This window comes from Sus scrofa, chromosome 2, assembly GCF_054392235.1.
Source record: "Sus scrofa isolate SSC_HxYL_T2T_F1_AM1 chromosome 2, Sscrofa_HxYL_maternal_Yorkshire_Landrace_v2.0, whole genome shotgun sequence".
Taxonomy (NCBI): domain Eukaryota; kingdom Metazoa; phylum Chordata; class Mammalia; order Artiodactyla; family Suidae; genus Sus; species Sus scrofa.
The window spans coordinates 12,675,805-12,690,036 of NC_139384.1; the positions used below are offsets into that span (position 1 = coordinate 12,675,805).

A 14,232-nucleotide genomic window follows, 5' to 3' on the forward strand; every position below is an offset into this window, starting at 1 on the left:
TCTCTAGGTATAATTATCTTAAGAGATCATTTATATTATTGAAACTGGTGGATCAGTGGGAGGGAACTGTGGTAAAGGGATATGGATATATTTAACTTTCAAATGGGTAGATAAAAATGGAAGGGAATTTTAAAAACCATACTAAATTATTAACCTTCCTATGCCTCGTAATAGAAAAAAAATTAAAATCCAATTTGGCAGAATTTACATGAAAAACACCACTACACACAAGTTATACCTCTACCAAAGATACCACTGCTCAAAACAATAACTTTTAATAAATATTTACTATGTAGTGGGCTTTGTGTTAAGTGTTTCACATGCTGTACTTAATTCTCACAAACTCATAAGGACTAACTTTATCTCCTATATATATTAAAACTGAGGCACAGAATTTAAGAAACTTGTCCAAGGAATTTACATCCAAATAAGGCTAATGATATATACCTTTTCAAATTTGAGATTAAGAGCAGCTTAAAATTTTTGTGACGATGAAATTCATTTATAGCAATTAGAATCCTAATTGCAGCTGAATGATTTGTAAGTACAGATTGCTGCTGTCTACAGAAATGTAATTTATGCAATCCTCTAAATTATGTTAACTAACATTCAATAATTTGAAAGCATATCTAATACATAATACACACTGAATTTTATTTCTCTTCCTCAGAGTCTTCTAAGACAAGCATGCCAAGGTCACAGACTTCACTATTAATTTTGGAACAGGTATGTTTCAAGTTTTAAATCTACTGGGTCTGTATAAGCCAAATCTTGCCATGCTCTCTGGGAAAGTAGGGTGGTGAGGGGAGGATTTAAAACTGACTTCTGTCCCCATCTTCAACTTCCCCTGCTTTCACTAATTTTTTCACTTTAAAGTCAAAAATGTTTTCAGTAATGAATTCAATGGCTAATATGATTAATTTACAGATTTACAAACACCTGTCCTTCAGTATTTTTAACATAGAAACATTTTAACAACTTAAAATATTTATATTCCTAGTCATGTATTCTTGATTCCTCTATGATCTCTGGGCAATACATGAATTCCTTTCACACAATTCTAATTTTTAAGGACTAAGTTCCTATATTAAAACATACACAAAAACAAAAACATGCTGCTTGTCAAAAACTTAAAACTTATCTAATCTTGTTATACTTGTCAAAAAATTAAAGTTATATGAAAGATTCTATACTTAAAATTGAGAGATTCATGTTTTTACCCTACTCTTAAGTACCAGATTTTGGAAAGAGTGAAAACTGCTGCGAAAATTTAACAGAGTGAAAAAAACTACATAACGATACTAGTACAACTGGCCCTTGGGCTAATTAATGGGAAATGGGGAGGAGACAAAATTTTGAAGGCTAAGCTCTAAGAGCGTGCTGTAGATTTCCTAATGGAGAGGTGATGTAATACTGGAGAGCAGCCCTAAGAGGGAAAGGGATAGGCTGACAAAGGGAGCGCAGATGCCAGGGTGGGGAGAAGCCTGAGGCGGCAGGGAAGAGGTGGGTCACTAGGGAGCACAAGGAGTGTATCCCACAACGGAGATTTCAAGAAAAGAAGTGGCTGGACCGGCAGGCGGGGGGGCGGGGGAAGCCAGAGAGGTCCGATAAGACCGCCAGCTAACAAGGAAGCGGTGTGACATCTGGCAGGCGAGCCGACAGGGGGCAGAGCAAGCAGGATGTCACGTGGAGTGGTCGCTACGGGAGCCGAGAGGGTTGCGTGCGGATAGAGGGGGGTCTTTCCCACCGCCTGAAAGACTGCGTTACTCACAGGAGTCGCGGACTCTTCTTGCCCTGAGCTGGAGACGGGGGCTTCGCGGCCTGGGACTGCTGCCCTGGGGCGTCGGGAGGCCTGGCGCTGGGGCTGCTCCTCCGCCGGCGGGGATACTCGGCCTTCCTCCGGCGGGACACAGCGGCAGCGGCGGCGGCGGCGGCCGCCGCAGCGGCCCGGCCCCGGTCCCGACCTCCCCTCAGCACGCGGCTGGTAGTGGTCCCCGCAGGCGCCGCCACCGCCGCCTCCTCAGGGGGCTGTTGTTGGGGCTCCTCCGGAGCCGCCTTGGCCGCCGCCGCCGCCTCTCCCCCTTCCTGGTCCTGCTGCTCCGGGGGTCTCGGCTCTTCCGTCTCCCCCGGCATCGGGACTCGTCCGTCCCCCACCCCCTAATCCCAGGCGGCGGAGGCGGAGGCGGCGGCGGCCGCGACGCTGCTCCCCCCCGCCCCCCGGAGCGTTCGGCTCACTCACTGCGCTCCTCTTTTTCCCCCCCTCCCCTCCGCCCGTCTCCGAGGGCGCCCCCCCCGCCCCCTGCCACTCAAAGCCCGCTACTGCTGGCGGCGCGCGCGCGCCCGCCACAGGCGCACAGCGGGCCAATCGGAGAGGAGGAACAGCTCCTTCGCCCCGCCCCTCACAGTCTCTCGCGCAGCGGCGTACCGGGTTCCCGCCTCCACCCCTTTCTTCAGCCAATCAGGAAACGGCTCCGAGGGAACGCGCGAGGTTTCCTTCCCCGCGCACCCGTTCTCACCGTTAAACGGCTGCGTCTCGCGACAATCCCAAAGTGACCTTTTTTTTTCCCCACCTCCGAAGCTCAACGCGCGCGAGGGGCAGTGGGAGGGTCAGGTCTCGCGAGGAGATTAGTGGGAAGAAAACGCACCTCTTTCCCCTCCTGGCGCGCACCCTGAACTGGCTGCGCGCGCACCTGCCTCCCTAAGGAGCTGCTAATGCCGCAAGGGCTCTTTCTAGCTTTCTTCCTTAAGCCGCGGAAGTAGCCTCGGCGTTCTTCTTCCTCCACCCTGATCCCACTCTCCTGTCTGTGGCCTTTCTGTCCCCAGCGCCGCTAGGTCTTGCGGAGAGAAAGGGGAAATTTTTTTGAGCTGTCGCTTCTCCTTTAAGAAAAAAAGCCCCGTCGGCTGCCGGATGAAAGTCTCTGAAAAAATGGCGGCGGCAAAACAGAGGCGGGGTCGTGAGGGCAAGTAGGGCCCGCCTCTTAGCGCATGAGCATGGTTAACTTTTCCAAAGGCATCCTGGGAAACGAAGTTCGGCTTCTCCTACGCCTTAGGAAGAAAGCTAGGAAACCAGAGGCGGAGAGGCTTCTGGGAGTTTTTGACTGGTGCATGATGGGAAAGGTAGTTTACTCTTTCCGCAGTTAGAATTTGCTCTTCTGGGGAGGTTGTGTTTCCGGGTTAGGCCGCAAGGAGCCTGCGCAGGTCCGGGCACAACTGTTGATCCCGTTGCTGGTCGGGATTGCCTGGCAGGATTTTCCTTGCTTCTTTAACTTGGTGTTGGCGAATCATTTCTAAGGTGGCCACTTAATAGCCCTTACCTTTGTTTGGTTATATGGCACATCGTCTGAGACTGGCTAGCGTTCATATCTGCAATATCCGTCTTCTCCTGTGTCTGACCCACTAACCTGTGAGTGTCTCAAAGTCAAAGATTGATTGTGGTTCCATTGATTCATAGGGGGCTTAGCACAATCACCACCACTCATTTGATTTTTAATAAAAGTTTGTGGAAAGAATTGTAGAATTGTTTTTTTATTAGATGTCGCCGGGGACAAGGAACTGGCGTCAGTTGCTTAACCTGGCTGTGGTCCCTGGGCTGGAGAGAAGGATGAAGGGTTGTTTGCGTGACTCTGGTGACCCACCCAGAAAATTGAAGGCCTCCTTCACACCCCCCGCCCTGAAGCCGTGTGCTTCTGTGGTTTTTACTTGTTTTGTGTTGCACAGGAAGCGTGGTCAGAATAGCAGCTTTGTCAGAAATTACTTTTCTCTCCACCAACATGTGCAACTAAATTGCCCTAATGCATCAAAACGAAGTTTCCATTTGCTCATCTTCAAGTTGGATTTGGTGAGGGTAGTGAGCCTCTTGCGTTCCTTCCTTTCTGACTTTCATCTATTATAATCAAGAAGCGATCTGCAGGAACGATTCTTAACCATGGAAAATAAAACTCCGGAATTAAAAGTCTCCAAAGTAAATGAATAGAAACAAGATCTTGGGATCCAGTTTTAAGTGTCACATGAATCATTCAGTTAAACTGCAGTTGGAGTCCCACATTTGCAAGCCAAGGGCTGAGAACATTATTCCTTCCAGTGTTTTGGTTCAGTTACCACTTCAGATGGGCCAATGTTCATAGTCTTTGTGGAATGTTTCGCACTTTCATGGGGCTACTGGCATTTCAACTGTAAAAACTGTCATAGTGTAGATGGAAAATTTTCAAACCCCCATTTGCAGTGAGCATACTTTTAGAATGGCACTGACATCCAATGGCTGCTCAGAGTAATGCAGAGGTGGGATCTCCTTTATGTCAAAAAAAAAAAAAAAAAAAAAAAAAGTTTTGAGAGTCACAATGGAATGAAATGGAGAACAAATGATTCCTTTAGAGTAACCTAAATAGAGATCACTCTGTTGTAGAGGAAAGATTACAAACTTGGAAGATAAATCTATCTTATAGCAAGTTACAAAGCTACCTACTAATTCTGTTATCTTTAGCAAGTTACTATTATCTATTTCACCACTGGTAAAAATGAGGGTACTATCTATATCACAGAGCCATAGTTTTAGTTCTTTAAATACTGCCTTCTCATATTAGGCTTTTTTTAAATGTTTTATTCAAGGTGAATAAAATCACAGCAGTAAAAAAAAAGTGAAAGTTAATCTCAGTGTGACTTTTCAGAAAAACTGCTATAAGGCAGTAGGCAGGAATTGTGCTTAATTGAGATGTCTGCAGCTTAGAACCTGGTGTCTCAAATCTCCCAGTTTCATTCTTCACAACCCCTATAGTTTGCATTTTGAACCACTGAAATAAACCTGGCCGAGGGAATTAAAATGTAACCTGGTCCTGATAATCCTGTTCTGCCTTTAATGGGTTGACAGTCTATTTAGGAAAGCAGGTGAGCATAATTTCCAGATAAGTAAAGACAGCAAAATGAGGAGCTCCTGCTGTGGCTCAACAGGATGCATGTTCAATCCCCAGCCTCACACACTGGGTTAAAGATCCAGTGTTGTGGCAGCTATGACTGAGGTCATAACTGCGGCTGGGCTCTGATCCCTGGCCTGGGAACTCTATATCTGCTGAGCGACCAAAAAAAAAAAAAATGAATTGGGTGCTGGTTAACTCTGATGAGAATTTTATGAAGGAGAATTTTATGAAGAAGCATGAACCCCAGCTTCACAGAAAAAGAAAAAAAAAAAAAAAGATTCTCTGATACACAGTCACACACTGGGAAAAAACACAAGTGCAAATCTGCTATTCCCATGAATTCAAGATGGATCCTGGCACATAGGAGTTTCTCAAAATTTTCAAAATTAGGTTTGAATCTTTATCACCCGAGCCAATGCACAATGAGAACTCAAACCCAACTACCCACCTTTTCTATGTCATTTTAAAAACTCTGACCTGCAAAAGGACAAGAGAGAAAGAAACCCACCAAATCAAGGGAGAGGAAGTGCTAGGCAAATAGAGGAACCAGAAAGGGTTATAGAGGCTGCTGCGTGCTGCCTCATTCAGTTCCTTTGTGGTCCTGTTCTTCAGCACTTGCCAAAGCAGTTCCTCACAACCTGTGGTACCAGGGCATCTTGGGTGTGAGACAATGGAAGAGTTGGGTGAGTGAGGAGCTTCTTGGAAGAGAAACTCTGGGGGAATGAATGCTTGGCTGCCATCTCCTCGTGTGGTGGGATAAGGAAGGGTAGTGTTGGAGGATTTTATTTTCACTTCTCTCCTGACTTCAGGCCAAGAGTGAAGCATGAGGGACTGTTATTTTGGGGAACTATGGGTTCACTGTTTTCAGAGGCACAGTAGACAGAGAATTTGGTGCTAACCACAGAATAAACTGCACAAATACTTTTGGACTGAATTTTGATTGAAATTGTTATTTTGTTATGAGAATTTTGCTCCTATGAGTTGCTAGAGATCCTAGAGTGGTCACAGAATTGGCAAACCTCAGAGATGTGATTTAGGGAAAAAACAGAAAGAAGGGGGGCAGTTAAAGTGTTATGAGGAGAAGAAATGGGATAGAAGTAGAAGAAGGAGGGATCCCCAAAGATTGGAGAAAGTGGTTTCCTTTGTTCCATGGTGCAGCGTTAAATCAAGAAGATGCAGCCCTCTAACACTAGTGCTTTCATTGCTAAGGTTTTACCGAGAGCAATTCTGAAGGCACAGATTACTGTGGACTGTGAATATATCTCCTTCTATTCCAAAACAATTGAAACCAGAAGAGAAACTATGGGCCCCATTGCTTGGAGAGATCCCTGGTTTCAAATCTTTGGAGTAATGTAAGGTTTGATATTCTTGGGACTCATTCCATATCCTTTGCCAACTTTCGTTGCCATCGTCCCTACTAACACAGTCACTAACATTTATCCACTATCCAAGCTGTGTAATTCCACAGTGTCCAGGGTTTTTGTCTGTTTGGGGTATGTCAAAAGTGCGGACAACAACATCAGCAAAATGTATCTTGCAGGTTGTCTATTAAAAAAACTAACTTGAGATCTGGAGGAGTAGAGGAAGGAACAAAGGCAAATTATAGGAGGGAAGAGATGTTAATGAAAAGGAAAAAAAAAGGAAAAGGGTATTTAATAAATACTGAATTGTTTTGGACGTAAAATCTCTTTTGAAACTTGGAGTAGAATATAAACTTTGCACTTGGGGTAGAATCCAAATTCTTATTCTCTGCTAGGGGTGGGGAAATTCACATTCCTGTCTGAGTTCCACTAGAGTCAAGCTCTCTTTTTTTATTTTTTATTTATTTATTTATTTTTTTTGTCTTTTTGTTATTTCTTGGGCCGCTCCGGAGCGGGATATGGAGGTTCCCAGGCTAGGGGTCCAATCGGAGCTGTGGCCGCCAGCCTACGCCAGAGCCACAGCAACGCAGGATCCGAGCCGCGTCTGCAACCTACACCACAGCTCAAGGCAACGCCGGATCGTTAACCCACTGAGCAAGGGCAGGGACCGAACCCGCAACCACATGGTTCCTAGTCGGATTCGTTAACCACTGCGCCACGACGGGAACTCCATTTTTTTTTTTTTTTTTTTTTTTTGTCTTTTTGTTATTTCTTGGGCCGCTCCTGCGGCATAGCTCTCTTTTTTTAACTAGGGATATTTCATGGCTTTCCTGCAGGTAATTGGAAAAGGTAATAATACTTATTCAATGACTTAAGCTAAAACTAGACATTTTTACATATGCTAATTATTTTAGTGTTCCAAGCAACTCTTTGAAATAGGTAGTACCCACTTTTTTTTTTTAATCCAATTGAGAAAACTAAGAAAAACAAAATAATTTGTTCAGTGCCACTCTTTAGAACATCTGATAGCGAAACTGATTAAGCCACAAGCTGTTCTATTTTAGAAGTGTGTTGGCTCAGATGTTCCAGCCAGTAGGCTAACCCAGATAATTTTTTAAAAAATTAAAAAATAGATTTGCGCAGTTTTGCATTTCCTTAGCAGGATGAATGGTAAGAGTAATGTGGTCCAGAAATGTAGAAAGCATCCGGCATCCTGTATATATATCCTAGGAGATATATATATATTTTATATATATATATATATAAAATTCATGCATATTATCCAGGTGATTAAACTTCATCAGGCTGTTAATAGCTACACCTCGAAGTCTCCTTTAAATTGTCATCAGCTCAGTAACTACCCCCACTTGGACCTAGGGTGAACTTTCTTCTCCAATGGGGAGAAATAGAACGGAGGACAGGTCTGGCCAGGCGGGCTGATATTTCCTCTCTGCTGTACTTCCCCCAGGGTTAGTAGTTTGTATCCAGAAGGTCTGACCTAAACCCTCATGATAAGGGGATGCTAGATAAAGGGGAACTTGGAGCAGACTCTGGCTCTGAATGAAGTCATTGCAGTCTAGTGTGACTCCCAAGAGACTTCACTTAATTCCTTCAATGTGAATGTTGATATCATTTGATTTCTGCAGATGAAGAGCTATAGAAAAGGACAGTAGGGTTTTCAGTCTAATAAAATCCCCCACACAACAATAATCCCGTATGTATTTGTCATACTGAAATTAGTCATCTTCAAATTATAGAATCAGGCAAAAGGCCAGATAATCTGGGGGTGTTAGTACACTCAGAAAACAGGAAGAGAAAGGCCTGTTAACTCATGACCCAGAAAGGAGTGTTTTAGTAACTTTGGTTAGCTGATGCTGCCTGGATAATGTTGCACTCTTGGTGGTACATTTTGCTTCTCTTGTAGAGGGTCTTTGGTCTCTCCTCATCTTTACTGTAAATGCCTTTTTATTTTGAATCCAAGAGGATCTGTGACTTTTGGTTGGAGCGAAGCTTACAAAATAGAAAAGAAAGAGGCTATATCTTTTTTTTTTTTTTTTTTTTTTGTCGTTTTAGGGCCACACCTGCAGCATATGGAAGTTCCCAGGCTAGAGGTCAAGTTGGAGCTGCAACTGCTGGCCTCCACCGCAGCTTACAGCAACACTGGATCCTTAACCCACTGAGCAAGGCCAAGGATCAAACCTGCATCCTCATGGATGCTAGTCAGGTTCCTTAACCACTGAACCATGACTGGAACTCCAAGAGGCTATATCTTAATAGAGGACCACTGAATAAAAATTTGGAACTCAGCAATTTGGTGTTCAGTCTGGCTTGCAAAGTCTTGAGAGAAAAAGGTTACTTTCCCTTCTTACTGTAGTTTTCTTTTTCTTTTAAAAAACGTTTTATTGTGGAGACTTTTAAAATTGACGGAAGGAGAGTTCCCGTCGCGGCTCAGCGGTAATGAACCCATCTAGTATCCATTAGGACTCGGGTTCAATCCCTGGCATCCCTCAGTAGGTTGGGGATCTTGTGGTGCCATGAGCTGTGTGTAAGTTGCAGGCGTGGCTGGGATCCTGAGTTGCTGTGGTGTAGGCTGGCAGCTGTGGTTCCGATTTGACCTCTAGCTTGGGAATTCCATATAGCGGAGTGTGGCCCTAAAAAGACCAAAAAAAAAAAAAAATTTGACAAAAGGAAAGAAATCTGATGTACCCATCAACCACCTTAAATATTCATCAAGTTTTATTCAATCTTATTTCATTTATACACCCAATCATTCCTTCCATTTCTAGTTTATTTTAAAGCAATTGCATACATTATATCATTTCATCTGTAAATATTTCAGCATATATATATGTATATACATTTATACATATAACCATAATGCCATTATCACCTCCAGAATATCCTTGGAAGTAATTCCTTAATAATATGAAATACCGTGATCACATCTAAAATATTAACAGAAATTACTTAATATCATCAAATATCCTTATCATACCTAAAATAAATCTACAGTACTTCTTATTGAATTTTCAGCATTTAATATTCCTAATTGTTTCTTTTTTTGTTTTTTGCCTGTTTAAGATTATGCATTGAAATCATTTACAAGTCTCTTAAGTCTCTTTTAATCTCTTTTTTTCCATTACAGTTTATGTGTTGAAGGGTCATTTGCCCTGAAGAGCTTAGCTCAGTTTCCTTATCTCTAAAATGGTGCATACAATTCAATATGTTTGTGAGATGGATGCTAGAGAAAGCCTGTAGAATATTTTGCTTGTAAGAAATGATTAGATCTTTTCTTATGCCATTAAGACATGCCCATCCCCAACATCTGAAATAAATAAAAATCCTTTTTTTTTTTTTTAGAAAAAATGACCTATAAAAGTTCCTTTTCCTTATCTGAAGATTTTAAAGCTAGGCAGATCCTTAGAAATAACATAATACAGTGTTTTGCAAAATTTAAAAACCTGCAGTCTATAGTCAGAAATCTGCTGGAGATTCACTAGTAGGTTTCAATCCACAATTAAAAAAATACTGTTATGATACAATTGCTTCACTATGTAGATGAGGAAACAGCTTCAGAGAAGAAAGTGGCATGCCAAGATGACTCAGAGAACCTATGTGAGAATGGAGATGGGAATTTCTGACTTGTAGAGGCTGAGGATCAGATAGTCCAGGATCAGCCAGGTTCTGTGCTATGGCAGCATGTGGCCTTAAACAAGTTATTTGTCTCTTTCTTAATCTATAAAATAAAGATAATATTTGGCCACAAAGCATTAAGGTGACTAAATAAATAAATAGTTAAATATATGAGAAGTGTATAAAATCCTGAACATAATGCCTGTCACTTGTTAACTTTATTATGTATTAACATTAATTTCATCAAACATAGAAAGATAACATTGTAGCACTTACACAATAAAGTCCATTGTTTTTTCCCAAGAAAGCCAGGAGAGAAACAAATCTCAACTATTTGGATTGTAACATCTTGCTTGATTTTGCAGTACCTGTTTTTTTCCCCAATCCCTTTTTCTCCCCACACCCTAAAAGACAGACTACTTATACACTGCTTTGAGAATTTGGTTGTGTGTTGGGGATATAAGAAAAAAATCATAAGGGTTACGAATAAGTTTTAATGTCCTGGTATGCTTTGAAAAACTGTAATATAATTGCTTATATTTTTCTGATAGGAAAAATATGTAGGTCTTATATTTTTCCTTGTGCACGATCCACTCTATTTAAATGATTAAAAATGAATACTCTGAAATATAAAAATGTCAAATTGTAGAATGAGACTGAAATTGAATGCAACCATAGGAAATAAGACACAGTATGTGTAGGGCTTTACACATCTGGTAGAATAGATCACAGTCTTGAAGTCAAATAAGCAGTAAGGGAAGATGTTTGAAAATAGCCTTAACCCAAGAGAAAAGGGAGATGAATGCAGGCACAGTGGTGGGGGAAGGGGTATTTAAGAGGGGAGTTATTCCAAAAAACATGCATAGTCTATATCATGATTCCTTTGTGTCTTTTGCTGTAGATGCCTTGTTGGAGGAGCTGGAACACTCCACCCTTCAGGAGAGTGATGAATACGACAGCCCAGCCTCTCTTTCCCTGGATGGGCATTCCAAAAAGGAGAGTGACCTTGCTGAGACTTCAAAGGTCCCTTCTGCTCAGGATGACACAAGTTCCTTTTCGGTAACCTTTTATTTACTGGAGTAACTTGAAATAGAGATAGTTGAGTGCATTTCTGAAAATTAATTATATCTCATATAACATGATGCAAAAAGGGAATCTCCAAGGAAGAGAAAAAAAAAAGATTACTCAATTATAATTTCTTTATTTGGCCACCCTCGAAGCATGCAGACTTTCCCAGGCCAGGGATCAAACCCAAGCTGCAGCAGTGACAATGCTGGATCCTTAATCCACTGAACCACTGGCAAACACCTCAATGAGAACTTAAAGGTTGGAAAGAGGAGGAGAATTGAGAAAATTATCATGGGAGACTAAGGCTTTGAGAACTAATTTTTTTTTTTTTGGCTTTTTGGTTTTTTGGCTTTTTGGGGCCACACCTTTGGCATATGGAAGTTCCTGGGCTAGGGGTCGAATCAGAGCTACAGCTGCTGGGTTATGGCACAGCCACAGCAAAGCCAGATCCAAACTCCAGCTGTGATCTACACCAGAGCTCACAGCAATGCCTTATCCTTAACCCACTGAGTGAGGCCAGGGATTGTGCTGAATCCTCATGGATACTAATTGGATTTGTTTCCACTGAGCTACAAGGCCACAAGGGGAACTCCCTAATTTTTTTTTTTTTTTAATGAGGTCCCGATAACAGGCAGAGTATTCCCTAATTCACTTGGAATGATATTCTGACATTACTGGCTAGGTTTCAGAGATGCATGTTGCAGTTTGACTGGAATGGCACTCCGTAAGGCCAGAGAGCACCCAAGCAAGGCCAGGTGGCAGCTCAGACAAATCTTCTCTGTATGACTTTTTAGGGTCACCGCTTTCAAGGTCTTGTTTTTTGCTGAATATTTTAGGAAATTCAATTATTAGTATATCCAGAGATGGTGAAGCTCTAGGGAACCAATACGAACAAACTAAACTCATAAAAGATTATATATTAAAAAACTCCAGAAATTCAATTTATTAATTTCTGGTTTGAGTTTAAACTATAAAGTAAAGCAGATACTAGCATCTGCTGCTATATATATTCCTTTCCTACGGATAAGTCTACATGCATTAACTTTAGAATTAGAAGGTGGCTTGATGAAAATGGATTAGTGGAAGAGGAATTAACATAGCTGTTCTTCATACCTGGTATTTTTGAACTAGGATAGTCTGATTCACCCTTGGACACTTTTATGAAATTTAAAATAGCACAGACTTGAAATTTAAGCCTATGGGTAGGTTTTCCCTTTATCTGTGCTTCCTTGAAGCTACATAGTAGTTTTAAGGATGCACATGTCTGTCTCTACTAGGGAGCTATTGTCTTTGTTCTCACTGAGATTGTAGCCATAGACTCCCTGACCTCCCTGCAAGTTAGTCTCCAAATAGTAGCCGGGATAATCCTATAAAACTTAAAGCAGATCCTCTCATTCTTTGATGAATTCTCATCTCATTTGGAGTAAAAGCCACAGTCTTTACACCGACCTAATGGGGTGACCATATGTCTTCATTCACTTGGAAAAGCCCTGGGTTTGTGCTTATTTTCTTGCCATCCTATTATCGACTTTACCTTTTAACCTAGATTTTATATATATTATTTTTTTGTGAGTTTTTTTAAAATTAACATTTGCGTTAAAGTAAACCAGCATAGGCTAATAGACCTCCGTTGGGTTCTTCCGGCTTTTTTCATAGTCTCACCTACTAGCATGTAAAACACACGTGCAGGGACCAGAGCTCGTATTTTATTATAGCTGGATCTAAAAAATGACTCATGATAACTTGTCTCTCATTTCCTGATCCTCAGACAAAATCTGACTGACTTTGAAGGATAAAATGCAGGGTGCTGTTAAATCTAAAAGCTCAAGCACAGCAGTCTGGGCAGCTAATTCCTCTGGTCTTATGTGGTACAGGAAAAAAAAGCTTGAGACTTTTTTTCCTCCCTGCTTACTGCTTTCTGTACCACCATTCCCACCCTGCCTGTGGTCCATGTGGTAGTCTGTGAGATTCAAGGAGCCTCCTTGGGGTCTGAAAGAAATATGGGAAATTGGGGCATAATGTCATGCAAATTGTGTTTAGGAATTAGAAGCTAAGTACTCTTTTTTTCTTTTTCTTTTTTTTTTCTTTTTTTTTTTTTTTTTTTTTTTGTATTTTTAGGGTGGCATCTGCAGCGTATGGAGCTTCGCAGGCTAGGGGTCGAATGGAAGCTGTGGCCGCCGGCCTATGACACAGCCACAGCAACACCAGATCCAAGCCGAGTCTGTAGTCGCATCTGCAACCTATACCACAGCTCACGGCAACGCCGGATCCTTAACCCACTGAGCGAGGCCAGGGATCAAACCTGCATCTTCATGGATACTAGTCAGATTCATTTCTGCTGAGCCAAAACAGGAGTTCCCATCGTGGCTCAACAATCATGAACCTAATATCCATGAGGATGCAGATTCAATCCCCACTCAGTAGGTTAAGGATTCTGCATAGCCATGAGCTGTGGTATAGGTCGAAGATGTGGCTTGGATCCCGAGTTGCTGTGGCTGTGGTGTAGGCTGGCAGCTACAGTTCTGATTCGACCCCTAGCTTGGGAACTTCCGTATGCAGCAGATGTGGTCCTAAAAAAACAACATATATATATTTAATTTAAGAAGAATGAGCCAGCTGATGACGATTCAATATGTAAAGCTGCAGGAGGTGTGTTTACATGTCATTGTGAAGCATATCTTTCCATTTGGATCAAATGACGCTTCCAAATTAATTTTACTCATTTTCAACACTAAGTTTTCTTGTGCTGATAGGTGAAGTGAATTGGTGATGATTAATGAATTGATTCTTCTTGCAAACCATCAGATAATGCTAGATTTATATCAGTGCCATCAGAGGTCTCAATTACAATTTTTGTTGATTCCAAAATGGTATAATTTTTACATCTAATTCAAAGGATCAACGTAAAGTATTTAGAAGTTCATTCTTCTGTCTAAAGTGAAACATCTGATGTTATTAATGCCATTATAAATTTATTTATTTTTAAAATTTTTTTTTGTTAAAGTATAGTTGATTTACAATGTTGTGGCAATTTCTCCTGTACAGCAAAGTGACCCAGTCATACATATATATATATGTTCTTTTTCTCATAGTATCTTCCATCATGTTCTGTCACAAGAGTTTGGACATAGTTCCCTGAACTGCACAGTAGGATCTCATTGCTTTTACATTCTAAGTGTAATAGTTTGCATCTACTCACCCCAAATTCCCAGTCCATCCCACTCCCTCCTCCTCCCCCTTGGCAACCACAGGTCTGCTCT

At 41.7% G+C, this 14,232-nt stretch overlaps 2 protein-coding genes across 7 annotated transcripts in view; one reads left to right on the forward strand and one right to left on the reverse strand.

Moving 5' to 3' along the window:
* Nucleotides 1-2,279, reverse strand: part of ZFP91 (ZFP91 zinc finger protein, atypical E3 ubiquitin ligase) — a 34,873-nt gene extending 32,594 nt beyond the window's left edge. For all 4 annotated transcript variants that reach the window (XM_085011087.1, XM_021083008.2, XM_085011086.1 and 1 more), the window contains exon 1: nt 1,772-2,279. In XM_085011087.1, coding sequence (XP_084867213.1) covers nt 1,772-2,133 — 362 coding nt within the window. In that variant the 5' untranslated portion in view covers nt 2,134-2,279. The remainder of the gene's footprint in view (nt 1-1,771) is intronic.
* The window catches only part of LPXN (leupaxin), a 56,292-nt gene continuing 43,788 nt past the window's right edge, over nt 1,729-14,232 (forward strand). For 2 of the 3 annotated variants that reach the window (XR_014836958.1, XM_085011089.1), the window contains exons 1-2: nt 5,497-5,593; nt 10,806-10,963. Coding sequence is in view for 1 of the 3 variants with exons in the window: in XM_085011089.1 (XP_084867215.1) it covers nt 5,581-5,593; nt 10,806-10,963 (171 nt within the window). In the remaining 2 variants the exon portion in view is untranslated. Of the gene's footprint in view, nt 3,404-5,496; nt 5,594-10,805; nt 10,964-14,232 lie in introns of those variants that run through there. The other variant, XM_085011090.1, reaches the window with a different exon arrangement.